The following is a 27,485-nucleotide window of genomic DNA, read 5'->3' on the forward strand; positions in this document are numbered from 1 at the left end:
GCACTGAGTGTCTTACAAGAATTCGTTTTAAGAGCCCTTGGCTTTACCTGGGGGAATTGCGAATTCTACACTGAGAAAATTGTGAACTTGCCTTTAGGAGACGCTGTTTATCAGGACGATCCTAACTCCAGGAAAGGGGAGGCGAAAAGGCCATGACAACACCAGCAGGAACTTAATATCAAGTTACTCAAACCAGAAGAGCCAGTTTTCACTTGCACAGCCAGTGACTAGTCTTGAGCTCTCTTCCCGCGCAAATGGGAGCTTCCTTGGAACATGGAGTACGGAAAGGATCGTCATTTCTTTAAAACGTTTTTTTCAGGAAATTTCCCCAAGAACTATTTGTTTCCAGAGGACCAGTGGAATTTGATTTGAAGGTATGTGATTAACGCCTTCCCTCTCCCTGCCACCCTCCACTGGGAGTTTGCACTCCAGCTTTTCCCTTGCTTCATAACATAGAAACTTGCAAAAACTCTCATTTTCAGCAATGGCACTATTTCTGCCTAAATTTATTAGCCTTCCCAGGGAAAATGAAAGTTTAAAAAGGCCCAGGAAGCCTCCGACACAGCCATCTACTGGCAGAAATATGCTAGTCTGCAAACAAGAGACAAAGTCTGGCAGACTCACCAAAGCTGGAGATTTAGAATCTTCAGGAAAATTCAAGGCAAACGTATGATGTGTTGAAATAAGATTGTATCACCAAAAAACCCAATCATTTGGTTTCTAGCATCACAGAGCTGTTAGAAGGGAAGACCTCATGGCATTTTTTTTTTTTTTGGTTTCTTTTTTCTAACAATAAAAATAATATATGTTTATTGCATAAAATTTGAGAGGAACTTGAATAGGAGCTCAGAAAAAATTTACGTTATCTATAATTATACCACCTAGATACAACCACTCTTTTGTTATTTGTTTTGTTTTTCCTATGTTCTCTTTCCTTAGGAAGTAGTTTCTTGTTTCTAAATAACTAAGTCTTGCATAATGAATATATACGTTACAGAATGAATAATTACATCGAAGAATTTTATCAACTTATTGCTCCTCTGAACAGAATGAAATTTAATGGAAAGTGCATGGTTTATGAACCGGTCAGTTGGAAATATTGACTTAGGTAATTTGTGACTTCCTACACTGACCTGAGCAACAATTGTATAAAACATTCCCTTTATTTCTGGGGTCTAGGATTACGGCTTCTCTTTCTGTGGGATACAGACTTGCCCTGTTATGGTCAGCAATGTTATCTCGTTGTTCTTAGGTTGCTAGACACTTCAGAAATATAAATCTCCAGATGGCTTTATTTCTAAAATGTAGGGCGTAAATCTAAGTGCTCTTTTTGCCGTTTGGTGGGAATGAATTAGCAGCTCCGACCCGGAAGAACTCCAACCGGGAGAAATTGTGCTGAGTCGTCCTCCCTTTTAACTGGCACCCATGGGGGACATTTTGATTTCAGAGAAATCAGGGTAAATGAGTTCCAATAAAAGCTCCCTCCAGTCTTCTTAAAGGATTAGCATACAAGAATTGGGGTTGAGATTTCTGGGCTATAGCTTTTTGAAGTAATTTTTATTTCAGTAATTTTTACTTTTCAGCATTTCTAGGCAAGTCTAGTGCCTGGACCAGAGGAGGCTGAACTGGGAGAGGGCCTGGGAAGCTGAGGTGCCCTGTGTCTTTACTCTCTAACGTGCTGTCCTATCTCTGCCTCTCTCAGAATGGCCGCGGCATCTCAAGGCCTGAGTATGAGTTCCAGTTCACATGATAATGGTAGAGAGAACTTTCGCGAGAGGCTTCTGGATATTGATTATAATCTAGGAGATCTAGAGGTGGAGCAACTAAAGTTTCTCTGCCAAGACCTCATCTCCCGCAAGAATCTGGAGAAATGCAGCTCGGCCTCGGATATTTTTGAACATCTGTTGGCAGGGAAGCTGCTGAGTGAGGAAGACCCCTTCTTGCTGGCAGAACTCCTCTATATCATCAAGCAGAACTCACTGCTGAAGTACCTCCACTACACCAAAGAGCAGGTGGAGAATTTGCTGCCCACGAAAAGGAAGGTGTCTCTGTTCAGGTGAGGAGGGGTCTGTGATCAACACAGGAGAATTTTCCATTTAGTAGTGTCCATTCAGGCCATTGGACTTTGAAAGGAGGCTGGGATTGAGAACTTTTTCTTACCTACCTCCTTGTATGATACATTGATTCTAACCTGGAGATTTCTCAGCTCTAGATGGTAACGAGAGGAGAAATTGGGCTTCTCTGGGCCTGGTGGTGGCTTCCCTTAGTTTTGTTTCTCCCTGCCAAGAGAAGCCCACCTCAGCGTAATAGGCCTACGCTTTCTTCTTTTCCAGCCTGTGCACTTTCAGACAGTCCCTTCTGTGAGCCACTGGGTGTGTCCATCCATATTCAGTGATTTGAGAAAAGAGGAATGCATACTTGATACCAAATAAACCAAGTAAAAAAGATGTGTCTCTAGGATAGAGAGGGTCATCATTTATGCCATATCCAGTTACATTTTTGGGTGAAACCCAGAGAAGTAAAGTAGAGGGATCAGGCTGATCATGGGTCAGTCTTACACAACACTGTTTTAATTGTTCCCTGACACAGTATCTACAGAGAATCTCACAAGGAGGAGCCTCTGAAGTGTTATTTTATCTAATCACTTGGGCAATTACATCCTTCAGGCCTTAACACTTGAACTGGCTCCCAGAATCTGAGCTATTCTTGGGTCAGTGAGAGAATTCTGGAAGTCATTATTTCCTCTCTGCTGCTTAAACAACTGAGAAATGATCTCTGACATTTGGAGGTATTTGTATGTGAATGAAATATTTAGTTTTTCTGGTCACCCATTATAAGACTATCCATAAGGTGGGGTAGTCTGCTTTTCAACAGTGGACTTTATATTGACCGGCATCAGGTTCTCTCTGACAAGAGCCTATAACATAAGCCTGAATTTCGAGAATGGAGTCAGGAGATGGGAGGTCATGCCAAAATTGTGTTTTCTGCTTTCTTCACACCGGACTTGGAATCAGAAATCCTGCCCCCTGATGCTTACTGTGTTATCTTAATTTAATAGGTCACTTTGAAACTGAAGTTGTAGTTTTTGAATCTATAAAATGGGGTTAATAATTATCTACTCAGAGGGTTGTAATCATTTACATGAGAGAGAACGTTTGTAAAAGCACTCAATTTACTCTGTTGTCCTCTGCAAGTGTGAGGATTCATTTGTCTCTTTGGGTGTATGTCTTAGAAACCTGCTCTACGAAATGTCAGAAAACATCGACTCGGATATCTTAAAGAGCATGATCTTCCTTCAGAAGGAATCAATGCCAAAAATGCAGATGGTGAGTAGGTCATATACAATGGAGTCTTTGTGTACCTTGACTCACTCGGTGTTTGAGAAGATGCTGGAAAGTGTTTTTGAGATGTATTTTTTTTGCTGGAGACGGTATCATACAACAGAGAGGAGCATCGATTTCAGCGTCACGTGGGCCTGGTTCTACTAGCAGCTCCTCTACACACGAGGCGAGTGCCAGAATATCTCTGAGTCTCCATCTTCTCATCTGTCCTTGTTGTGGGCAATCATACTGTTTCCTTCAAGGACTATTGGAAGGATTAGAGAAAATAACGTTCATAAAGCGTTAGCACATGGCCCAGATTTGGCACACAGTAACCAACCAGTATCCACTGTGTTTTATGATACAGAAATGTTTAGGGCACAACAAAGAAATGAGAAGGTGGAAAATAATAGCAGAGTGGGAATTAGCCATCTGTCGTCGACATTAATTGAGGTTTGTGAAGGAGCTTTGTGTCCTTTTCAATGGAGTTTGCAGTGTCTCCCATGTAAGGTTTCTGTGAAAATCAAATGATACAGATGTTTGAGAATGTGCTTTGTAAAGTGCTGTATAGGTGCTTTGAAGTAATAATGATGTGTTTAAAATTAATATAATGCTATTTGTTAATATTGCTGCTATATTGGTCATATTTAAGGACAGGAAAATAGCTGCATGTCTCTCTTCCAGGCCTCAATACTTTATATGTTTTCTTTTGACTCCAGTAACAGCTTGTGTCAAGCAAGTTAGTTAATTTGAGAAGGGGCCAATATTCAAATTTTACCCTGTAACATTAATTGTGTTATTCAGTTGTTATTTTTATTAGATTTTAAGTTAGGTAATGTTTGATAACACACAAAAAATAACATGTAACATGTATGGAAGTTATGTAATGCTAAGTAAACAGCCATGAATTTCCCTATCCAACTTATGGATGAGAACATCACCAATGGTCTTGAGCCTACATGTGTAGCCCTTTCATATCATATTCTCTCCAGATCAATTGATATTGACAAATAACTTAGATTTTTTTTTTTTTTTTTTTTTTTTAAGAAAAATCACTGAGGAAAGGGAAGCTGTTTTACGTGTGGTAAAACATGTGACAGGTCAAACAAATGAGGGCAATGATAGTAATTCATGTTCTTTGGTGTCAGATTTGTAGCAGGTTAATTCTCTGTTTTGGCCACAATCTTTGAGTCTTCACCTTTTCAGAACCTTCAGAGATTTCAGCCTCTTGTACCCTTTGATTGGTTATCTCTTGAGGCTCTTCATTCCTGAAGATTTGTTGTGAGTTCTTTGGGGGTAGGAACCGATTCTTACTCATCTTACAGCCCTAGAACCTTGCAGAATCTGTTACAAAATGATGCTTTGAATGAAGGCACGAATGAATGGAATGATGCAATCTTCCCTTTTCTCTTCCCATCTGAGAAAATGGCCTGAACACTTTCTGTTTATGTGATTTTACAATGAATAATGGTGGGTACGGGGGTATATTAGCAGGATGAACCAAACCACCATGATGGGGATGTGCAAAGATATAACATTCTCATAGTTGTTGCCCTTGGTTAGAATCTATTAATTTTCTTCCTTAGACAACCTCTTTTGATATCCTCTTGTTTTTGTTTCTTACATTCTTTTCCTTTGTATCTTTTTATTCTTTAAAAACCCCAACAAAATATGAATACAGAAAATGACGCAAAGCAAACATACAGCTTAATGAATTATTATAAGGCTAATCTCCTTGAAACCACCACCCAGATCAAGAAATTGACTTTTGGCAACCACTACAAAAATGCCTTCACTTGCACTATCTCAAACACAGTCTCTTCCTACCGCCTAGAAGTTAATACTGTCCTGGCTTTTATAGTAACCACGTTCTTAAGTTTCCTTATGATTTTATCGCTTTCTTGTGCATCTCTAGACTTCAATTTAGTCTTGACCAGTTTTCCTTTTGAGTATCTTTTAGTCCAGAGGTTAAACTCCCCTCCCCACATCACTTTATTTTTCTTAAAATTTAATCTGTTGAAGATCGCCAGGACAATTGGCCCGTAGAATTTCCCCCAGTCTAGGTTTTGCTGATTTTGTGCATTTGGTGCAGTTCAGCATACTCCTCTGTCTTCTGCGTTTCCTGCAAATTCGCAGCTGGATTCAGAGTCTTCATCAGACTCAGGTTCGATCGTTTTGGCAAGATTACAGTAGTCTCGTGTTGCGTTCTTTCGTTGGGAGGTACACATTCCTGGTTTTCTCTCTTTTTCAGTATTAGCAACTGTTGATGTTCATCTGTTTTATATGTTGATTCTCTAGAGGTTGCAAAATGGAGATATTCATATTCTATCATTTTGTTTTCTCTTAATCTACTATTTGGTAACTAGGCCATACAGTTTATATATAAATCCTTGATTCTTTCTTTTAGATAAAAATGTTCAAAATAATTGACTGGTTTTCTGTTATATTCTGAAAGTGACCCATTATAACAAAAACATAAATTTTAACTCATGGATTTAATGGGTTTCAGTTCATGGCTTCATGAATTCATACTGCTTTTTCAAGTCAAATTCACGTTTGTAATCAACCTCTTCTATATTATACCTGTATCTTCTTTTTTTCCTACTAGTAGGTCCTCACATCATAGAAGATGATAGAATTAGTAACAGATAATTTGCTTTATCCCACATTGTACATATGACACTCTCAGAATATCATGTTAATACTTTTACTACCAATATGGTTATTCACAACTGTTGAAACATTTATTTTGCATGTGCTAAACCCATTGCCTCCCAATCTGGGTTTTTAGGGTTAATATATATGTTGTCAGAGAATATAGCCACTATATACTACCCTCTCTTTTAAATTTTTATTTATTTTATTTTTGTACTCTCTTAAATCTTCATTAAGTCTTCTTTCTACAAGTAAATATGTATGTGTATGGAAACGTAGAACACCTTACCAAGGTCATTTTTGTCCTTCTAGAGACTGTATGCATTTAGAATCCTTTCTTTTTGGCTGAGAGGTATTTAGGCCCTCCTCCACTGGCTGATAAAGAATTTATTTGTGTTAAAAATGTTTTGCAATTTCAAAACCCATCTGTATTTCCATACCAGGGCTTAATAAGCCTGCATTATAAATATGTGATATATATGCAGTAGACTTCCTTATCTGTTGTTTCTCTTTCCACCATTTAAGTTAGCTCTGGTCAACTCTGGTCTGAAAATATTAAATGAAAAATTCCAAAAATAAACAATTCATAGATTTTAAATTGTGCATTGTTGTGAGTAGTGTGATGAAATTTGTCACTTGGCCATTCTGTCTAGCCAGGGATGCAATCATCCCTTTGCCCAGCATCTCTGCACTGTATGTACAGTACAATGAGATATTTTGAGAAACCGTATTTGAATAACTTTTACTACAGTATGTTATTATAGTTATTTTATTTTATTATTAGGTGTTGTTAATCTCTTACTGTGCCTGATTTATAAATTAAACTTTAGCATAGATGTGTATGTATAAGAAAAAACAGTATTTTTAGGGTTTGGTACTATTCAAGGCTTCAGGCGTCCACTGGAGGACTCAGAACATATTCCTCCGAGGATAAGGGAGGGCTACTATATAATACACACACATATAGCCAAAGTGTCCACAAGTTATTGGAGAATAAAAAATGGGGGGAGGGGTTGTTTCAGATAATGTTTTGATGTTTGTGTTTACATTGGTGCAAAGCAATGATATACTCAAATGACAGAATTTACCTTAAATGCAGAATTTCTCAACACTAGAAGAGATTCCTGTAGTTTGAAAAGCTCTCTAGGTTATTCTGTTAATACTCTCTCTGAGCTTTGGGCATCCTTTCACAATTATTTCATTCTCCGGATTTATAAGTAAAATGAGATTGCTTTCTATTGTTACACCTCTCCACATGTCTTGAGCAGAAGTCCTCACTGCTCACAGTGGGGTAGGGGATGGGGAGAAGATTTATAAAAGGAGCTCCGCATATGCTCAATACTGAGCCATGATTTTCCACTAAAAAAAGTTGGGGAATGTATTTCTACCTCTGTGATTTTCACAGGTCCTAGATCTCTGCTTGAAGGCATTTGTGGCTACAGAAACATTTTTGTGGTCAGAAACATTTCAAACATTTCTCACCCGCTAAATTTGCTTTTAAATAATCAAAAGCCCATGCTCAGGTAGTCAGATGATTTTGTTTTTCTCACCTGGTACAACAGTAAAAGAAGAAGTGTTTGATGGCATAGAACTGTGGAATTACGTGGTCAAATTCAGGAAAACTGCACTTCCTTCCTGGATTTCAAATGATCTCAACTTTATTCTGAAGGAGATCTAATTCTTCAAGTCAGAATCGTGGCTGAGTTGTACATCTCAGATAATCCAGATTGATCTCTATGGGATTTGGGGATCAGGCCAGCCTTCCGAAATGTGTAAAGGACAATCTCTAAGCCACCCAGATGAGTTTCCATACTAGGGCTTAATAAGGTTGATTTATCTGCAATTCCAATTGCAAAAGATTTTATCATAGAAATAACTTCGTTACCAGCCAGTGGAGAAGGGCCTGAACACTCCTCAGCCAAACTGCAAGGTTTCTAAATTCATATGGTCCCTCTAGAGGGATAAAAATGACCTATGTAGGGTGCTTTAGGTTTCTTCTTGATAGCTTTCATTCAAACTTGTAACACTATAGCTGCCTTCACACTCCCTGAGAGACCCAAACAACTGTCAGGAAATTCGATCTCGGTGTAACATTCAACACAGAAGGTCGGTGTAAAGGAAACCACACCTAAATTTACTTGTTTTTAGCAAAGAAGCAGAGCAAAAGAGCTTTCAGACACTTCCTGCCAATATTTGCCAGGGTAGTGTTCTTTTATTTTAAAATTTATTTTTAATTATAGTTGACATACAATGTATTAGTTTCAGGTGTACAACATAATGATTTAACATTTATATACCTTATGAAGCAATCTCCATAATAAGTCTAGTAACCGTCTGTCACAGGGTGGTGTTCTAAAACTAGAGTAGTGTACAGACTCCATTTAAAGTGTGTGTGTGTGTGTATCTGTGTCTGTGTCTGTGTATGAAATGTATCATTCACTAAACATCTGATAAACTTTCTTCAAAGTATAATGAAATTTCATCATTGCTTCTGGAATCATGTCTTAGCCCTTTTTCTTTCTCCTGGAAGGATATTATCAAGATAAGAGTTTCTGTTTTGAGGGTCAGAGACAGCTCATTTGCACATAACCTACCACTGCATCTTTGGGACTTCCCCACAATCTGTTTGCCCAGTTGATCAACTCTGGATGAATCTTCCTTCACCATCTCCCCGCTCCTGCTTTAATCTCTGGTCAAGCTATTGGAGTGCTGGGGCTACAGGTGGAGACATACACACCTCTTTGCCTTTTTGGTTCTCCTACCTGCGTCTGAAATTTCTTGAAAATTTATAATCTCTTTTTTGATCAGATGAGTTTGTAACTCTGGCCTTTCCCTTGGTTGTTGGCATTCAAATACCTTCTTTGAAGATACACACACACATACACACACACACCAGATACATGCACTCTAATTAACCCTTCCTCAGCCTATATTACTGTTCTAACTTCCTCCTTCCCTCTACTGCCAAACTTTTTGAAACAATAGTCTACACACTTTCCGCTAATGCAACTATCGGTCACATTACAATACATTTCAATATGGCTTCAGCTTCCATCCCTCCAATGAAACTATTCTTGCTGAAGCCACCACGAACCTCTGCATAACCAGAGTTTTAGTTTCTCATCATTTTCTCCATGTGGGTTTTTTTTTCCCCCGCCTGGAATGTCCTTTTCCATGTCGGCAGTGAAAGCCTAGTTATCCTTCAAGATGCAATTTATGTTTCATCTTCCATGTGCAGCTTGTGTGAAGCCTACTATGTAGAAAAGATGAGTGATAGATAAATGAGTGGGATCACCATTTGAAGTCATCTTTGACTCTTCATTTCTTCACCTACTTCTAACTGATCTCCAAAACTCACAAGATGATATTTTGGAAATGTTCTTAAATGCAGTGGCACCTCTGCATTTCCGCCATGAGCTTTGGGCCAGGTCTTGATCATCTCTTCACCGGCATATTTAATCTTCCTAACAATATTTTCTCTCTAATCCATTTCCTCCTCTAACCTCTCCCCAATACTTTTATTTGAAAACAAATCCGTTCATGCTACTATTCTTAAAAACTACTGCTGGGAGTCTACGGCCATGCCACCCTGAACATGCCCGCTCTCGTCTGATCTCAGAAGCTAAGCAGGGTTGGGCCAGGTTAGTACTTGAATGGGAGACCACCTAGGAATACCAAGTGCTGTAGGCAATAAAAAAACAAAACAAAACAAAAAAACCCCACTACTGCTGGCACTCCTTGCCCCATGGGACTCTTGCCTAAATTCCTCTCATGGTGTGTGTGTTCCTTCACAGTTTGATACCAGCTCACCATTCCAGCCATGACCTAGCTCTCACTCAAAATTTGTACTCAAGTCTCCTTCTCAATACTTCTGAACATACTGTCCCTTCTCAACTGTTCAACTCCTCAACATATTTGGAGACCTCTTCCCCAGTTCTCACTCTGCTGATGCTTATGTATATAGTCAGATAGTGTTCAGTATTCACTTTCTGGGTAGTTTCTCTTTTCTGGGGGCTCTAATATAGTTTTGTTCATGTACTTCTTTTTTTTTTTTTAAACCAGCTTAATTGAGAAGCCTTAATCATTAAAAATATTATGGTGCCTTCAATCTCATATATAATTCAATATTAAAATAACACTAGCCAATTTGCAGTTTTTCCCGGGAGTACGTAAGAGACTTTTTTCTTTTAAAATAGCAAATATAAAATTCTTTCAAAACATTTTACTCTCATTTATTTCATTGGTGCCTCTGTTTTGCTGCTGCCCTACTCTATTATGTCATCTACAGCTGTGAGTTAGAGGCAGTACAGCTGAATGGTTAACAAGAGCGACTTTGACATCAAACTGCCAAGGTCGAAACACTGGCTCTGCCACTATTGGGTCTGTGACCTTGGACAAGTTATTGAACTGCTTTGTGCCACAGTTGCTTTATCTTTCAAATGGAGATTATAATAGTATTTACCTCATCGGATTATGTTTGAGGTTATTATACAGCAAGCACTGCCTGGTATGTAGTGAGAGATATATTTGGTATCTGTTATTAATACATTGTATAGAGAGTTACTTGGTAATGCCTATTCCTCATACTATTGAATTCCTCAGAGATAAACACTGTACCTTATTTATCAATGGAAAACCTGGTGCCCAGTGGCCACACAGGTAGTGTTTAATGAATAAATGAATAATCAGTAGGTAAGTAAATGTAACTCCATCGATTCTCTTGCAGACCTCTCTAAGTTTCCTGGGACATCTGGAGAAACAAGCTCAAATAGGTGAAGATGATGTGAAGGTGCTAGAGGACCTCTGTGCAAAAGTTGCACCTAGTCTTGGGAGAAAGATAGAAAAATATAAAAAAGAGAAAGGTAACTAATTTATGCTTGCTTGCACCAGACCATAGGAATTCTTAAAGTGATTGGTCATGTATGATATTTACTCATTACTCTGATAATATTCTCTTGGGAGAGCCAGAACTCTCCTGCATTTGTTTTCTCAACACATATTTATTGAATGCATACTTTGTACTAGACACAGTTTTAAAAGTTCCTCTTGGGAACTTATATTCTACTGGGGGAAAGTAGTTTTAGACAAATGTCTTCATCTCATTCTTATATGGGAGGGAGAGTATAGAAAATCATTTTGAATGAAATAACATAAAAATGGAGACAGGATAGCACAGGGATTAAGAGTGATATCTATGGAGTCAGATTGCCAAGACTCTATTTATTAGTGGTGTAGTGGCCCTTTCTTTAGCATTTCTATGTCTCACTTTCCCTATCTATAAAGTGGAGATAATGATAGTACTTACCTACTGGTTTTCTTTTGAGGGTAAGAATTTTATAATTCCTATAATACATGTCTGGCTAAGAGTTAAGCATTTCAGTATGTGTTACTATCTTTGTCAGAGAGGAAAGTCATGAAAACTTTCATATTCTCAGAAATTTCTATCAGAGAATTATTGCTATTATTATTATTTAGTCTGTCTTGTAAAGGTAGTATTGTTGTGATATTACATAGAGGTAATGGCACGGGGAAGAAATCAAACCTGGCTGCCTCCCCATTTATCAAAATGCAAAAATTTGTGTTTTTCCTAGTCAATTTCTCCACTGTTAAACAAGAGCTATAAATAAAAACTCATGAATATATTCATGAAGCTTTTATGCCACACCCATATGTTAGTTCAGGGAGTCAATCTAATGTGCAAATTCCTATTAAAAACAAAACTAGCCAAAAGGAAACTTCTAAGAATTCTATAAATATAAAATGAATTATGGAACAAAATATATTGTTGTTAAACTGGTAAAATCTCAAGCCATAACTGAAGCAATGAATAAATGTATAATTTAAGTAAAAGTTCTAAAGAATAAAAACAAGTCTTCTAACCGTCAAGGAATCAAGTGAGAAATTGAAAGCAGGAAGTCGATGTTGAAAATATATTTGGAGTCCTCACTTGAACTCTGATCACTGAGATTTTTTTTCCTAATCACATTGCTATTTTCCTGCAGTGTAGTAGCCCACACAAAGTAAACATGGGGCAGATAGGTTATTTTTGGATATTCGAACTCTGCAGAAGTCACTCTAGTTTTTATGTAGTAAATGTCTCCATAAGTCTCCAGGACTGATCTTTATTTCAGAAGAAATGAACACTTCTGGAACACTTCTGATCCCAGATGTGTGGGGTGTTCCACACCAGATAATTTTTCCTGTTTTCCGTGGACACCAGCATGGGATGTCCTACATTAAACTCAGTTCTGGCACTAACCAGAGTTAGCACAGACTTTAACTAAATCGAGTTCATAACTCAGTCTCCCAAGACTGCCTCCCACTTCAGACATCAATTGTAAGTAGTGAGTCCCCAGATTACCCATTGCTTCTGTCCAACTTGGCTACAAATTTGGGGTTCCCATGACTCCCTCCTCAGGTTGAATAATTTGCTAGAATGGCTCACAGAACTCAGGAAGACAGTTTACTTACTAGATTACCAGTTTATTATAAAAGGATACAACTTAGAAACAGCCAAACGGAAGAGATGCATAGGGTAAAGTGTGGGGGAAGGACCTGGAGCTTCCATGCTCTCTCCAGACGGTTAACCCTTCCCACACCTCCACATGTTCACCAACCCAATGAACCACTTCAGTTAAGGTTTTCTATAGAGGCTTCATATGTAGGTATGATGGATTAAATCATTAGCCATTATGATTAATTCAACCTCTAGCTCTTGTCCCCTTCCTAGAGGTCTGCAGGTAAGGCTGTAAGTTCCTCTGATCACATTGTTGGTTCCCCTGGCAACAAGCCCCCATCCTGAGTCCTCATCCAGGAGCCCTCAACCACTAGTCATCTCATTAGCATACAAAAGACATCACTTCAGAGATTCCAAGGGTTTTAGGAGCTGTGAGCCCTGAAAGGGAGCAGAGACCAAATATATATTTATTATTACATATAGGTGTCAATCAATATTTTAATAGTGACTTTCAACAATCCTAAGAGTTTGGGCCTAATTCTGCCATTTAGGATGAAAGACTAAAGGGCTATCTTTTTAGATAGTAGGTATGCAGATTTTAGACTTTTCTGTAAGTATGATCCTAAGACAAAGTTCGTTGCCTTCGATTAGGGCACAAGCTCTATTTAAGAACAACCTAGATAACTTTCTGAGTTTTTTTGAGTCTGGTGTGCTTTAGTATTTTAAATTTATTATTAAAAATGTGTATACAAAATGTGTAAAAATAAAATAATGACAACCATACAAACTGTATAAGGTAAAAGTTTATCTCTTTTTCTTTTTTCCTTCCTCTCCAGAGATAACCACTGTTTGGAGTATATTTTTGTAGCCTTTCTGGGGTGTGTGTGTGTGTGTGTGGCTAAAACAACATTTATTTCTCACAGCTCTGGAGGTGAGGAAGTCGAAGATCAAGAAGTTGGCAGATTCACTTTCTGGCTTGCACAAAGCCACCGTCTCACTCTGTCCTTACAGGGGGAGGAGGAGGGAAAGTTGGGGGGAGGAGGGAGGAAAGGGGGGAGGGGCGGGAGGAGAGGGGCTGAGCGAGAGCTAGCTCTGGTGCTCCCTTTGCTCTTCTTAAAGGGATACTAATCCCATCATGAGGATCTCCTCTAAACCTAATTACCTCCCAAAGGTCCAACCGCCAAATACTGTCACGTTGGGGATTAGGGCTTCAATATTGTACCCTTTCTTCTTTAAAGGGACAATTGTGTGTGTGTGTGTGTGTGTGTGTGTAGATTAATATATATTTAACTAAGATCATGCTAATCACATTCTATAACTTGCTTTATTCTTACCTAATATATCTGACATTTGCCCATTTATATAATGTAGAAATAACTCATTCTTATTAACGGTTCCATAGAAATACATTTTATGTACATATCATTTATTTAATGACCACTTTTAGATTTTTTTTTCTTTCTTTCTCTTTCTTCTTTCCATTTTTCTTTTTCTTTTTGCTATTATAGTCTGAGTTCTGGTTTTATTTTTCGAGATAATGCTTTCATAATCTCTACTTGGCAATTATTTGACACATTAAGCACCATAGGTTCTGAAATAGTATTTAGTAAATATATAATAAATTTTAAGGAACTAATAAAACAATAAAAATAATAAAAACATAAAACAATAAGAAACAAAATATAATAATACAAGGCATGAAAATATAATGATGATATTTATTTATCATTATAAATTCACATTTTTCTGAGTATATGTTTAGGCCTCTTTAAGTAAACGGCACTGCAAACCTACGGGTTGCTATAAAATAAGTTCTTTTGCTGATTTGTTATCTTGGATTGCAACTAGTTAGAAGGTGATTTTTGTTTTCTTATCTGTGATTCTATTTCCAGCCTTCCAGGTAGTGACATCTCGCGTAGACAAGGAAACTGAATCATTGCCTCAAGGAAAGGAAGAAGTTTTTTCCTGTTCAGACGTTCAACAATTTCTTGGAGCCTTACCGGTAAGTTCATTGGTGCGTTGGTAAATGTTTAACCACCAGCTCCACTCTTGACCCTTAGCCCCCAAGAATGAGAGAGTGAGAGAGACAGAGAGACAGACAGATAGACAGAGGCTGATTTCCATAGCTGATATCAAGTTACCAACATGATATTAACTGGATTGCAGAATTTTTGAAAATCTAACAATGGCTCTTACTAGCTGGATTGAGCTGACTCCCATACACCGCTGTGTTGTACTATGTGTCATCTCTTCTTATCTGTGGTTTGATCAGGGCTGGCTTCATGGGCATACAGCCTGTGCAGTCACATAGGGCCCATGATTTTTAATGCTTAGCTGTCATTCTTTTGAAATTCTTAATAATGTGTGAACAAGGGGCCTCGCACTTTTGTTTTGCACTGGGTCCCACAAATTATGTAGCCAGTCCTCCCCAGAGGACAAGAACTGAGTTGCTATAGTGCCCAGTGATGGAAGGATGAGTAGAGGGTGAAACATTGGGAGAAACTGCAATCTGTTCCTTAAAACATGGTTATGATACTTGGAGACATATGACATTTTTCCCTGGGATTTATGTTTCTTCCCAGCAGTCTTGGGCAGTTCTATTTTGCCATCATCTGTCAGCCTCAATGAAGTTAGCTTAGCCTTAGAGTTGTTTTTTTTTAATTGTGATAAACACAAATAACATAAAATTTATCATCTTAACCATTTAAAATGTACAGCTCAGTACTGTTAAGTACATTCACATTGCTGTGTAACCAATCTCCAGAACTCTTTTTATTTTGTAAAACTGAAACTATATTCATTAAACAAAAGCTACCCATTCCCCAATCCCACCAGGCCCTGGCAAACATCATTCTAGTTTTTGTCTCTATGAATTTGACTACTCTAGGTACCTCATGTAAGTAGAGCCATATAGCATTTGTCTTTTGTGACTGTCATTTCATTTACTATAATGTCCTCAAGGTTCATCCATGTCAGGATTTCCTTCCTTTTAAAGGCTGAATAATATCTCATTGTGTGTATATATCACATTTTGTGTATCCATTCATCCACCCATGAACACTTGGGTTGCTCTAACCTTTTGGCAATTGTGAACAATGCTGTTATGAATATGAACATTGGAGTACAAATAACTCTTTGAGACTCTGCTTTCAGTTCTTTTGGATGTTTACTCCATAGTGGAATTACTGGATTATATGGTAATTTTGTATTTCATTTTTTGAGAAACTACTGTACTTTTATCCAAAGCAGCTGCATCATTTTGCATTTCTACCAAAAATGCACAAGGGTTCCAGTTTCTCCACATTCTTGATAACATTTATTTTCTTGGTTTTTGATAATAGCCATCCTTATGGGCATGAGGTGGTATCTCATTGTAGTTTTGATTTGCATTTCCCTAATGGTAGTGATGTTAGGCATCTTTTCATGTGCTTGTTGGCTAGTTGTATATCTTCTTTGGAGAAATGTCTATTCAAATCCTTTACCCTATTTTAATTGGGTTGTTTGTGAAAGTTTTATTTTTTATTCTCATATCTTCTTTACTACTTTCATAGTTTCATATTTTTACAGTCACAATTTTTTATTTTTAAATTTAAAAATAATTTCAACCTTACAGAAAAATTGAAAAAATATGAATAATACAAAGAACACTGTATACTGTTTACTCAGATTCACTTACCTATTGTTGACTTTCTATCCCATTTGTCTTATCTTTTGCATGCTCTATCTTTATCTAGTTATCTATATACATGAACACATAATTTTTTCTGAACTTTTTGAGAGTTACTTGCATACATCATGGCTCTTTACCTCCAAATACTTCAGCGTGCATTTCCTAAGAATAAGGACATTCTGTTACAGAAATGCAGTACAGTTATCAATGCCAATAAAGTTAAATTAATATATTACTATAAGTCAAATATCCATATTTTAATTTTGTCTGTTGACCCAATAATATTCTTTACAGCTTTTTTTCCTCTCTCTGTTACGTAATTCAATCTAGGATCATGTATTGTATTTAGTTGTCATGTTTCTTTATTCTCCTTTAATCTTGAACATTTCTACAACTTTTCTACCCCTTTTATGACATTGACACTTTTAAATAATACAGTTACCCCACTACCACCTTTTATTAGAAAATGGAACTTGCCTCATTTTTTGGTGTGCGTGGTGTGACCTCATGGTTAGATTCAAGCTATGTATTCATGGCGGTATATTACATGAATGATGTACCTCTCTCAAGGCATCACATCTGGAAGCAACGTTGTTCATCTGCTCCTCATTTATGACACTGATTTTGATTATGTGGTCAAGATGTTGTCTGATTTCTTTACTACATAGTTTATTTTATATAATTACTATTTTCCTCTTGCAACCAATAAGCAGTGGGGAGATATTTTAAGAAGCAGCAAATACTTCACTCTGCATCAAAAATTTTCCTCTAGGTTGACCATCCAATGATGGTTCTTGTGTGGTTAAATATTTTCTATATTGGTTAAAAAGCAATGATTTTCAAACTCCAGTATTCTTTCCACATTTATAAGCCAATACTCAGTAGTCTACTGTAAGCAAAAGCCCTTTTTTTTCCTCCCAAAAGTATTTTTATTTTTTGCCCACTAAACTTAATTCCATCCCCCCAGTCTTTCATCTAGTTTTGTATGTGCTCAGATACTGTTGTGTATATATCACACACACACACACACACACACACACACACACACGTGCACATATGTGACTTGGCTCTTTGTCTCAGAAATTCAGTAGTTTCTAAGGGATGTGGCTCAGCCTTTGTTTCTAAGTGTGTGCTGCTGTTTTGCTGACATTGAATGATTCTGGCCAGGGCCAGATGAACATAAAGATAGCTGTGATGGCGCTGGAAGTGTAGAAGGCTTTGGGAGGCAGCACCTCACATTGCATATGTTCTCATAGACCCTCAGGGTTGGAAGGTGTCTTAAAAGTTATCTAGGCAATTCTGCACCTCTCCAGGAAGTGAGGGATAAAATAATACTTGGTAACATCATCTCGTGTTTCATATTCACCTGAGAGGTTTCCTTTTATAAGAGGGTAGTACCAACAATTGGATTTAATGAGAAGAAACTATTTTAAGCAGCATCCCCTAATTTGTTTAAAAAGCAAGTCTGTATTTTTGAGTGTGGCATAGGATTTTCTTACTGCACCCTGTGGAAAACAATGGAAAGAAGACCAAACATGGCCAGGCAGTGGGTCATTCATTCATTCATTCATTCATTCCTTTCTGACACAGAGACTTGGTGGATGCCAACAGAGGATGCAACATTCTCTGAGAGAGAACTAGGCAGACCTTAAAGCTTATTCTTCATCCCTGTTCTGGCTGATTTTATCGGCACAAAGAAGGAGACTAATCAAGGAAATCTGGGCAGAACCCACTGCTATATCTGTGATGTCCTTAATTCCAGGAAATTTGTCCAACTACTTTCAAAACCAGCTGTACAAACTCAGAAAACAGCCTGCCTGGTACTTGTATATCTTAAGCAGGACTCTGGGATTCCAAAGGAGGGAAATGTGCCTTGCAAAAAGAAAGGCAGGAAGTCTTTTGGAAAGTAAAACTAAACTTCCTTTGCATTTGTTCCCTCGGAGCTGAGGAATCCTGGTATTGTGCAGCTTGGGAGTGAGGCAGTGCACCTTCGATCTGAGTTGAAGATAGGTTCCCCTCCTGGTGGGCTCCAGCAGGGAGGCACCCCTAGTGACTTGGAGGTGACTTGCCTAACACCTTAAACAGATCTCCTGGTGCTGTTCACCACACAGCCAGTGGCAAGGTCAGCCCCTTCCCGGAACATCTTGGTTATGTCCCCTTTGGGGCTTTCTGTTTCAAGCTAAGAGCTGGGGTGGTGGGGGTGGGGTAGATGAGGAGGAGGATGTAGAAAAGTTGAGAGCCCTAGACTATGTTTTAATTTTGTATTTAATCATATAAAACATTTATATAGGGTCAAAGTAAAAACTAAATAGAGTACACACAGAGAAGTCTGGATTGCATCCCTGCCTCTTTCCCTCCCCCATAGATTACCATTTTTATTGGTTTTCTTATTTACCTTGTAGCTACTTTTGACAAAAACCCCACCCACATCTCCCCTAATGGAGGTTGCACACTAAAATGCTATTCTTCACCTTACTTCCTTCACGTAACAGTATCTCCTGGAGACATGCATAGAGATTGTCTTCTGCATCCTGTGCCATTGTGGGGAGGTACCATATTTCTCTCAACCACTCCTTATTGGTGGACCTTAGGGTTATTTCCAGTCTTTAGTTATTCCAAATAATGCTTCAGTGAATAAATATCCTTGTGCATGTGTCATTTCATATTCTTGCCATTGTGTCTTTGTGAACCTTCCCCTTTGGAAGAAGAGAGTTGATTCTCTTTTTGTCGTGGGCCAGTGACCTTTTCTGTGGCTGGGGATTAGGTATTTGTCCATCTCTGCATCAAGTCAAGATTTTTTTAAACAGTTTACTTTTTCAGGTTTATTATAAGGGATACAATTCAAGAACATCCCTATGAAATAGATCCATGGGATAAGACATGAGTTGGGAGTGGCAGGGAGCTTCCATGATAGCTCGGGGCATGTCTCCCTTCCAGCACCTCAGTGTGGTTTACCAACCCATCAAGTCTAGATTTTCAACCCTCATCCTGACTCTGTAAATTTCTGGCATTTTATGCATTTCCTGTTTCCTCAGTAGGAGGAGTCCTGGCAAGATGGGTCTGCAAGGAGTAATGGTAGATGTTCCTAATATACTTTTTATAACTTGGATCAGTGTGGCAGGAATAGATATATTTGATATATGCCAAGCATTTCAAGGTGACTTGGGAGAAGGTTTACCAATTAGTGGAGAATTCATTTCTTATCTCGATTCAGGGCAAGCCACTGAATGCATAGATTATACCAAGCTTTCCCACGCGAGGACGAAGAGGTGGTTTCTACTCTGGAAGCCTAGCATTGCAGTTTCTGGGGAATGCAGGCAACCCTTCAGAATTAGGTCACCTTCTGTGGGGAGGGAAGGAACCTCTGGTGAGGCTGAAGCCCCCAGTCTGGCACTGACAGAGCAGAACGTTGAGTCAGAGGGAATGTCTGGTGTGGTGCGGCTCCAGATGCTGCTTGTATTTTTCAGGAAAAAGGCCAGGGGGAGGGACTTGGCAATTGTGTGCTTAGTGCCCTGAATCCTTACCCAGAAACCATGATCTCAGGAAAATCTGCTACTGGGCTAACCTGCCTGAACAAACAGGTTTTTGGTGTAGTCTCTTTGTGATATGTAAAGTTTGTCAGAGGACACAGCTAGCAAAGAGTGGAGTTGGGATTTGAACTTGGAGCTGACTTGAGCTCACTCTTCAAAGGGCTGGATCTACTAAAATTAAACACATTTTTTTTTTTCAGTTTTGCAATTCAGTGATTTCAAAGTTTAGAGAAGGCTTTTCTGGAGTGTTACCTTCTCTCAAGGTGAGGAGGAATGTACAAGTGCTCCGTATGACTGCAGCTTGGGTCGTTTCTGCATCTCAAAGCAGTGCAATCTTCAGCCAATGTTCTTAGGTCTGGGGGTTACCGGACTTACTTAGCCTGAGCTGAGCACCCAGGACTGAACCTTAACCATAGTTAATAATTAACTCAAGCTTCAGAGCCAAGGGTAGAGTTTGCTGGATTTTATTGAAAACTTGCTGGTGAGAGAAGAAAAACTTCAAGATACTTTTTCCTGTTGTTGTCATATGACAATTAACTCGTTGGCTTCCTCTCTATGATAGATTCTTGATTCTTATTCACAGAAACCAGGAGTTTGCAGGAACACCTCAAAGCAGTGCAATCTTCAGCCAATGCCAAAAGCATGACTAAGTAATCCCAGGGCTGTGGTCTGGAAGTTTCCTTGCCCAGATTGGGTCTCTGGGCCTTTTTATTCCCTCCTTTTTCTCCTTTGTATCTGCCCAGCCTCTCTCTATCCAGTGACAGATAAATGATGACTCAACTCAAGCAAGCTTTCTACCAGGAACACTTGAGCAGATTCATGTGATGCTAATGTTAACCCATCCTTTGTAAGAACATCTAAGTGTTCAGGGAAGGATATTTGAAGAGTCTGAGTATTTCTCTTTCTAAGCAACAGAGTAACCCTGGTTTCCATGGAGATGTTGGGAGCATTTGCTTACACTCTAACTTCAGAAACCAGCACGAAGATCTGGACAGTTTCTTCGGGGCTTCTTCAACTGGGGTCCAGCCTTTAATGACTTCGAAGGCTCAGAGCTCTTTGTGTCTGTCTTGGTTTTCCTTCCTTTCTCTTTGTCTGTCTTTGTCCTTCCCACTTTTTCCTGTAACTACCAGAAATGTGTTGACCTTTGACTCTGGAAGGAATGCTATTGTTCTTTCAGTCACACATACACTTTGGATTATTTCCAGAAAGGGAAATTTCTTTTTTATTGACTGATGTCACTTCTTTTTTGCTTGGATTAAAGGTGTATCATCATTTTCAGGAGATCATTTTAGTCACACAGAGGTGCCACTGAAGCCAACTCAGATAACTTGTAATCATATGCTGTTTCCAGCAGGCTTCAGGAATAATTGCATGTATTTTAAAATTCTCATTGTGAGCTCTACTAAAGAGATTACTCTGTTTTTGGAGAAATCAGATCATTCTGAATACTACCATGTGAAAAAAAAATTACCATTTGATAACTTGCCTTGCTAGATCCTCACCTATGCTTTTTTCACATTGCTAATCCAAAAAGGAAGATGCTTCTGTGTAAACTCTGGGTTTGCTGAAGTTAAAATACACATTCTGTATTTAACTCTGAGAATTGACATTCTGAAGTCAAACCAAGTGAAGTCTGAATGTTAATCAGGGCTTGGCATTTCACCTTGTACATTAATCTATTAATTCTAGACCAGGACCAGGATTTTGAGAACTTTCTGCTTTTGGTACTGATAAATGGAGTGGTTGGTTAGAAACATTAAACCTTTACAATGAGGATTCTCAAATAAGTGGTTCTATCTCTTCTTCCTTCAAGAAGTCACCTGTGTACAAGATGGATCGGAAATGTAGAGGCCAGTGCGTTATTATCAACAACCACAGCTTTACCGTTACCTCACTGTCAGAAAGACGAGGGACCCAAAAAGATGCTGGTAAGAAAGGCTGAAATGGTGTCTTGAATGCAAGTTGGTGACCTTAAAACCATTTTTTTATTTTCATATATTCTTTCTGTAGTTTTAATCTTCCATTTACATGTAAAGGTGATATTATAAATGTTTCTAAGTCTTTTATGTACCCCTAGTGTTTCAGTCCATCCAGGTTGCCTGAAACTACCAGAGACTGGGTGGCTTATACGCAAGAAACATTTATTTCTTAGAGTTTCAGAGGCTAGGAAGTCTAAGATCAAGGCTCTGGCTTTTCCGTGTCTGGTGAGAGCCTGCTTCTCACACAGCCATCTTCTCACTGTAATCTCACCTGGCAGAAGGGGCGAGAGAGCTCTTTGGGGTCTCTTTATGACCTTAACCCTATGACTTAAGCATCTCTCAAAGGTCCCACTCCTGATACCCTCAACCTTGAGGGTTAGAATTCGACATATGAATTTTGGGGAGACACAAAATTTTAGACCATAGCACCTGGGGTGTCACCAACCTGCTTAAAGAGTGAAAAGTACCCCCGATCATTTATGACTCTCTGGTTTGGAGGAGAGCCTGCTGGAGCAGCAGGAGAAAACCTGAGTTTGAACTCTGTTTCCACCACTAACCAGGTTTGTGACTGCGGGAGAGTCATGGGGCCTCGGATCCCTCTTCTGTAAAATAGAATGAAACTCTGGCCTCTGCTGACTTAGACTGTTGTCATACCACTGTGGGTACTATAAAAAAGGCAGGTTAATTATAATATTTTATTGTTATGAAAGTAAAAAAAAAAATTCTAACGCTTCGGCTTATTTGTGGTAAAATTTTTATAACCATAACACTGTCTGACCCTTTCATTTTATTTCATTGCACTCAATTTCATTTTATTTCATTATTTTCCTCACTTTTTTTTTTTTTTAACAGAGTGCCTTACACATGTGTTTAAGTGGCTTGGGTTCAATGTAAATATATATAATGATGTGACTAAAGAAAACCTGGAGGAAGTTCTGATAAAATTTCAGAGCCATCCAGACCATGCTGATGGAGACTGCTTCGTGTTCTGTGTTCTGACCCATGGGAAATTTGGAGCTGTCTACTCTTCAGATGGGGTCCTCATTCCCATTCGGGAGATCATGTCTCACTTCACAGCCCTGCAGTGCCCTGGTCTGGCTGACAAACCCAAACTCTTCTTCATCCAAGCCTGTCAAGGAGAAGAGATACAACTTTCTGTATCCATTGAAGCAGATGCTATAAATCCTGAGCCGACACACCCTCCCCTTCAAAACAGTGTTCCGAATGAGGCCGATTTCCTTCTTGGTTTGGCCACAGTCCCCGGCTACGTATCTTTTCGGCATACGACAGAAGGTAGCTGGTATATTCAATCTCTGTATAATCATTTGAAGGACTTGGTCCCAAGGTGAGAGTTTTGAGTTTTTTCATCCACCTATCTACCTATCCATCTATCCATCTATTCATCTTTCTGTTCATCTATCTGTCCACTCACCTACCCATGCATCCATGCATCCATGCATCCATCCATGCATCCATCCATCCATCCATCCATCCATCCATCATCCATCATCCATCCATCCATCCATCCATCCATCCAACAAACCTGTATTGAGCATCAGCATATAAGTGGAAAGGAAGATAAATAGACTGGAACAGAATAAAAATAGACGCAGTCCTGGGCCTCAAGTTGCTCACAATCTAGAGAGATAGACAAATAGATTGAGAAGAGCATCCCCAGTGGTAAATATGCATTGTAAAGCATAGGTGTTATGGGAATTCATAACCTTACTCAGATTTGGAGGATCAGAGGAAGCTTCTAAAGATGACAAATAAATGTTAGGTAAATAATTGAAGTGAACGACATGTTGGGCAGAGGGAACAGCATGAATGAAGGCATGAAGGCCTTTTATTTGCTCCGTCATTTATTCATTTATCAGTCACTCATATTTACTGAATGCCTATGTGCTGCCCTTGGCATTGGCATTATAATATCCTTGGTCTCTTGCCATGGCTCTGACAACTTTCCTTCTGTCTCTGCCACATGCTCCTTACCCGCTACCCTGGAACTAGACCTTCACCAAGGTCCTGCCCTGGACCTCCTTCTCTGCTATCTTTCTGTAGCCCCTCTTGGCAGCTTTAGGTATACCGGGAGGCCACTGGCACCTCCATGAAAATGTCTCCAAAATTTCCATCTCTGAGTTTCTGGAGGGCAGAGTAGCTTCATTCAATTTTATATTCTTAGCATCTGATATAATATCTGATATATTGTTGAGCTTTGTAACTATTTGCTGGATCAGTGAAGGACTGAGTAAGTCAACCTCTTTTTTAAGGTCAGTCCTGCACATTTTCCACAGTCTTCCAGATATTTTAATTCTGTGTTGCCCTTGAACCTCACATCCCATATAAACAGTCCTGAATTCATCTTCTCAGCCTTCTCCAGGAGGTTCTACTTCTGAATCCCCATTTCTAGAAATGGCCACAGTGCTCTTCTGGGAATTCAGGGTAGAGAATCAGAATTGGAGCCTTGAGTCACTTAAGCTTTTCCCTCTTCTTTACCAACCTCTCCATCCCCATCATAGCCATCAAAGGCCAACGTCCTATGGCTTCAGGGATAAGGCTGTATTTATCTGGGGGATACTATGTGCGTACCATGCTGAGTACTGAGCTAGGGGTATGGTTGTGAACAAGAGAAATAAAATCTCTTCTGCATGGAGTTTACAGTGCAGTGAGAAGAGACATAATAACAATGTAAGTAACTGGATATTTAAATTAATAAGATAATTTCAGGAAATGATACCTACTATGAAGAAAGCAAAACAGGATAATGATACAGAGTAGGGCCAGGGAGCTACTTGAGAAGGTGTCTTAGTAGAGGTGATATTTCAAGTGTGAATGACAAGAAGATCTGGGGACAGAGAGAACAGCTGGTGTAAAGCAGAATGAAAGGACTGAGAACCAGCAGGGCCTGCTTTCCCACCTGAAAAATAACAACAGTGATGATGAGAAGTGGTAGTAATACTAATAACACTAAAAATGATGGTCAATGGAATATTGTAGCCTGTGTTCTAAATGCTTTACATAAATTACGTATTTTAATTTTCATGGCAATCTCCCAAATGGGTTCAATTATGGTCCTCATTTTAGAGCTGAGAAAACTGAGGCATAGTGAAGTAAGTAACCTGTCTAAGACCACATAACCAGGGAGTGATTCAAACATGAGTTGTCTCAAGAGCTGTGCTTTGCTTCCAATGATATATTTTGCCCACCACTGGAACATTCTGGTATATATTGCACATGGAACTTTGACTTACTTTTCATATGGTGCTGATCACATTTTGCCTTATTTTATGAATTTTGTGTGTATATCATCTTCGCTACATGTTTCATGTCTGTATTCTAAGTATTTAAGATCAAGAATTGTATCATATTTATCTTTCTATCCTCCCCAAACCAAGAATAGAAAGGGCATTATTAATAGTAGACTCTCTTTTTCTATCTCTGTCACCTATCTATCCTTTTAATCAATCTATCGTCTATCTATCTATCTATCTATCTATCTATCTATCTATCTATCTATCTATCTATCTATCATCACCTATCTATTTACTATCATCTATCTCTACCAGCTTAAATGAAAAACACGGAAAAATAATTATATGCTAAGATCTTTTGTGGACTAAATGCTTGAAAATGCAAGCTGTAATTATTATAATGTTCTTAAACACTGAATATAGAATTGAAAATTTTTATATAATTTAGCATTTCTTTTTAAATTTCAGAAGTATTTCTTTATATTTGGCAGGATTCCAGTTAGAATCTAGGCATGTTAGACTGGGAAGAAACTATATGTTTTAAGGTCTTCTCTCTAAGATCTGGTACATGGTTTTTGTCTCCTGATTGAAAATATATTTTCTTTTCTGGCTGCAGACATGAAGATATCTTATCCATTCTCACTGCTGTCAATGATGATGTAAGTCGACGAGGTGGAACAAGGAAACAGATGCCTCAACCTGCTTTCACACTACGTAAAATTCTCATATTCCCTGTACCACAGGAAGAACTTTGATTATAGTAGCGAGTTTTCATTGACTCTTAGTCTTGAAAGGAACCTTGTCATCTTTTCCAATTTTCACTCAGCATAGGAATCAGATGGTGAACTGGTCTCCCCTGTCATTCTTATAATAAGAAATGCCTTGCTTGTTTCCTGACATGGCAAATTCTGTTTTCTTTCATTCTTTTTGACAAGTCTAAACATTAGAAAACTTTCTTTATCGATGCCTTGGATTGTAATCATGGCTTTAGTTGTGCACTCTGAAAAAAAGTAATTGGCCTCAGTTTGTGTATCTGTGAAGTCAAAGCTGAGACCAGGTACATTTTAAGATTCCTCTTAGTTCTAGGAACCAATGTTCTTAGATTTCCCCTCTATATGACCACTCTTTGTTATACTTCTGTGTGACCTCTGCATGGCCTTGTTTTGGACATTGGCTGGTGACAAGACCATGGTTTGCTGACCCTCTCTCTGCTCTCACCTTCCCAAGTCTTCTCTTCTGCACATCTACTGGGGGGAAAATTTCCTGCTTTAGAGTCTAGGAAGATGCAAGAACTGTTTTTCTTGGGTTGGGAACTGGGTTGGCTCTTGGAAGATGACAGCTCAGTGTGAAGAGAGACACATCCAGCTACTCTGGGAACAGAAACTTGACAACTTGATGTTCCTTCCATGTTGGTCACAACCTCTCAGATGCTGGTGACGGAACGTTTTTTCAATTTCGAGAGGAATTTTTCTTTTTAAATTTTTGGAAGAAATTAAATTTTAATTCCTGGAAAGAGGGAGATTGAAGCCTTCAATTTTAGATGAAGAGGCTGAGGCCCAAGGAGGCAGAGCAATTTGCTACAACCTTTCAACCTGTTATTGTTTACATGATTTTATTTCCCATGTAAGTGAACTGGACTGTCAGGGGACATAACAGAACTTTATGAATATACAGCTGTTTGAATATACAGCTGCTCATGAAAGATGTCAGGGAGTGAAGAAAACTCTCAGTGATGCCTAATTTTATAATTATTTCTGTGAAAGTCAAATTAATTTATGGTGAACTCGCTATGAGAAATATTTGTAAGAACTTTGTTATAATGTAGCTAGTAATCACATGGGTTTGACAGTAGCTTGACAAGGAAAACGAATCTAACACATATGTCAGGATGGTCCTCCAAAACTATTGTTCATACAAGTCGAAACTAACAGCTGGTGTTTACAGTCTTTGTCCTATTGGATATGCACAGCTTTTGGCCATTTAACAGTCCTCTGCAAGTGAAGCGTGCAGTTGTACAAAGGAGAGAGCAAAGAAGAATCTGGAGATAGAAACCTTGGGTTTTGATTTTACCTTGTGATTCCCTTGTTCTGAGGCAGTAGCTCAAACTAATTTTTCAAACTTTCTCTATAAAGTAGAGAAAATACTATCTGTTGGGAGGATTAAGGAATATATATATATATATATAGGAATATATATATATAGGAATATATATATATAGGAATATATATATATAGGAATATATATATATATATCCTTAGATTTAATGGATATCTATTTAGATATATACATATATATATATCAAAATGGAGATATCTACATATCTATATAGATATATAGCCATAGCTTGCTCTCTATATATTCATAAATATATATACATTTAAATTTAATTGTGATGTGGTGCATCTTTGTATCTATACATCTATATACCTATATACCTGTATACTTATGCAGGTATATAGCTATAGCTATATATATATAAATATATATGTGTATATATATATATATATATATATATACACATATGTCCATTTAAATTTAATTGTGTGGTGCCTATATATATGTATATATCTACATGTCCATATAGGTATATAGCTATAGCTATATATACACACATATATGTATG

General features: G+C 38.3%; 1 protein-coding gene and 1 pseudogene across 9 annotated transcripts; both read left to right on the forward strand.

The window, feature by feature from the left end:
* The first annotated feature begins 13 nt into the window (after window positions 1–13).
* On the forward strand, window positions 14–26,722 carry CASP10 (caspase 10). Of its 9 annotated transcripts, none has more exons than XM_039844424.1 (9): window positions 14–374; window positions 1,703–2,056; window positions 3,233–3,326; window positions 10,702–10,837; window positions 14,325–14,446; window positions 19,833–19,895; window positions 21,446–21,560; window positions 22,464–22,956; window positions 25,479–26,722. In XM_039844424.1, the coding sequence occupies exons 2-9, from the start codon at window positions 1,704–1,706 to the stop codon at window positions 25,615–25,617; spliced, it is 1,515 nt and encodes a 504-aa protein (XP_039700358.1). In that variant the 5' UTR covers window positions 14–374; window position 1,703; the 3' UTR covers window positions 25,618–26,722. The 9 variants fall into 9 exon arrangements, with proteins under 9 accessions (XP_039700358.1, XP_039700353.1, XP_039700355.1 ...); XM_039844419.1 differs by lacking the exon at window positions 14–374 and adding an exon at window positions 1,314–1,457; XM_039844421.1 differs by lacking the exon at window positions 14–374 and adding an exon at window positions 1,314–1,457 and having other exon boundaries at window positions 21,449–21,560.
* Window positions 9,547–9,665, forward strand: LOC120587925 (uncharacterized; annotated as a pseudogene).
* Window positions 26,723–27,485: the final 763 nt, after the last annotated feature.

The sequence above is a fragment of the Pteropus medius genome, unplaced genomic scaffold (assembly GCF_902729225.1).
Source record: "Pteropus medius unplaced genomic scaffold, Ma_sr-lr_union100, whole genome shotgun sequence".
Taxonomy (NCBI): Eukaryota; Metazoa; Chordata; class Mammalia; order Chiroptera; family Pteropodidae; genus Pteropus; species Pteropus medius.

Coding starts and splice junctions, on each gene's coding strand:
- CASP10 (XM_039844419.1), top strand. CDS start 1,426: ATGGGGGACATTTTGATTTCAGAGAAATCAGG. Junction 1,458..1,702: donor TTGATTTCAGAGAAATCAGG/GTAAATGAGTTC, acceptor TGCCTCTCTCAG/AATGGCCGCGGCATCTCAAG. Junction 3,327..10,701: donor CAATGCCAAAAATGCAGATG/GTGAGTAGGTCA, acceptor ATTCTCTTGCAG/ACCTCTCTAAGTTTCCTGGG.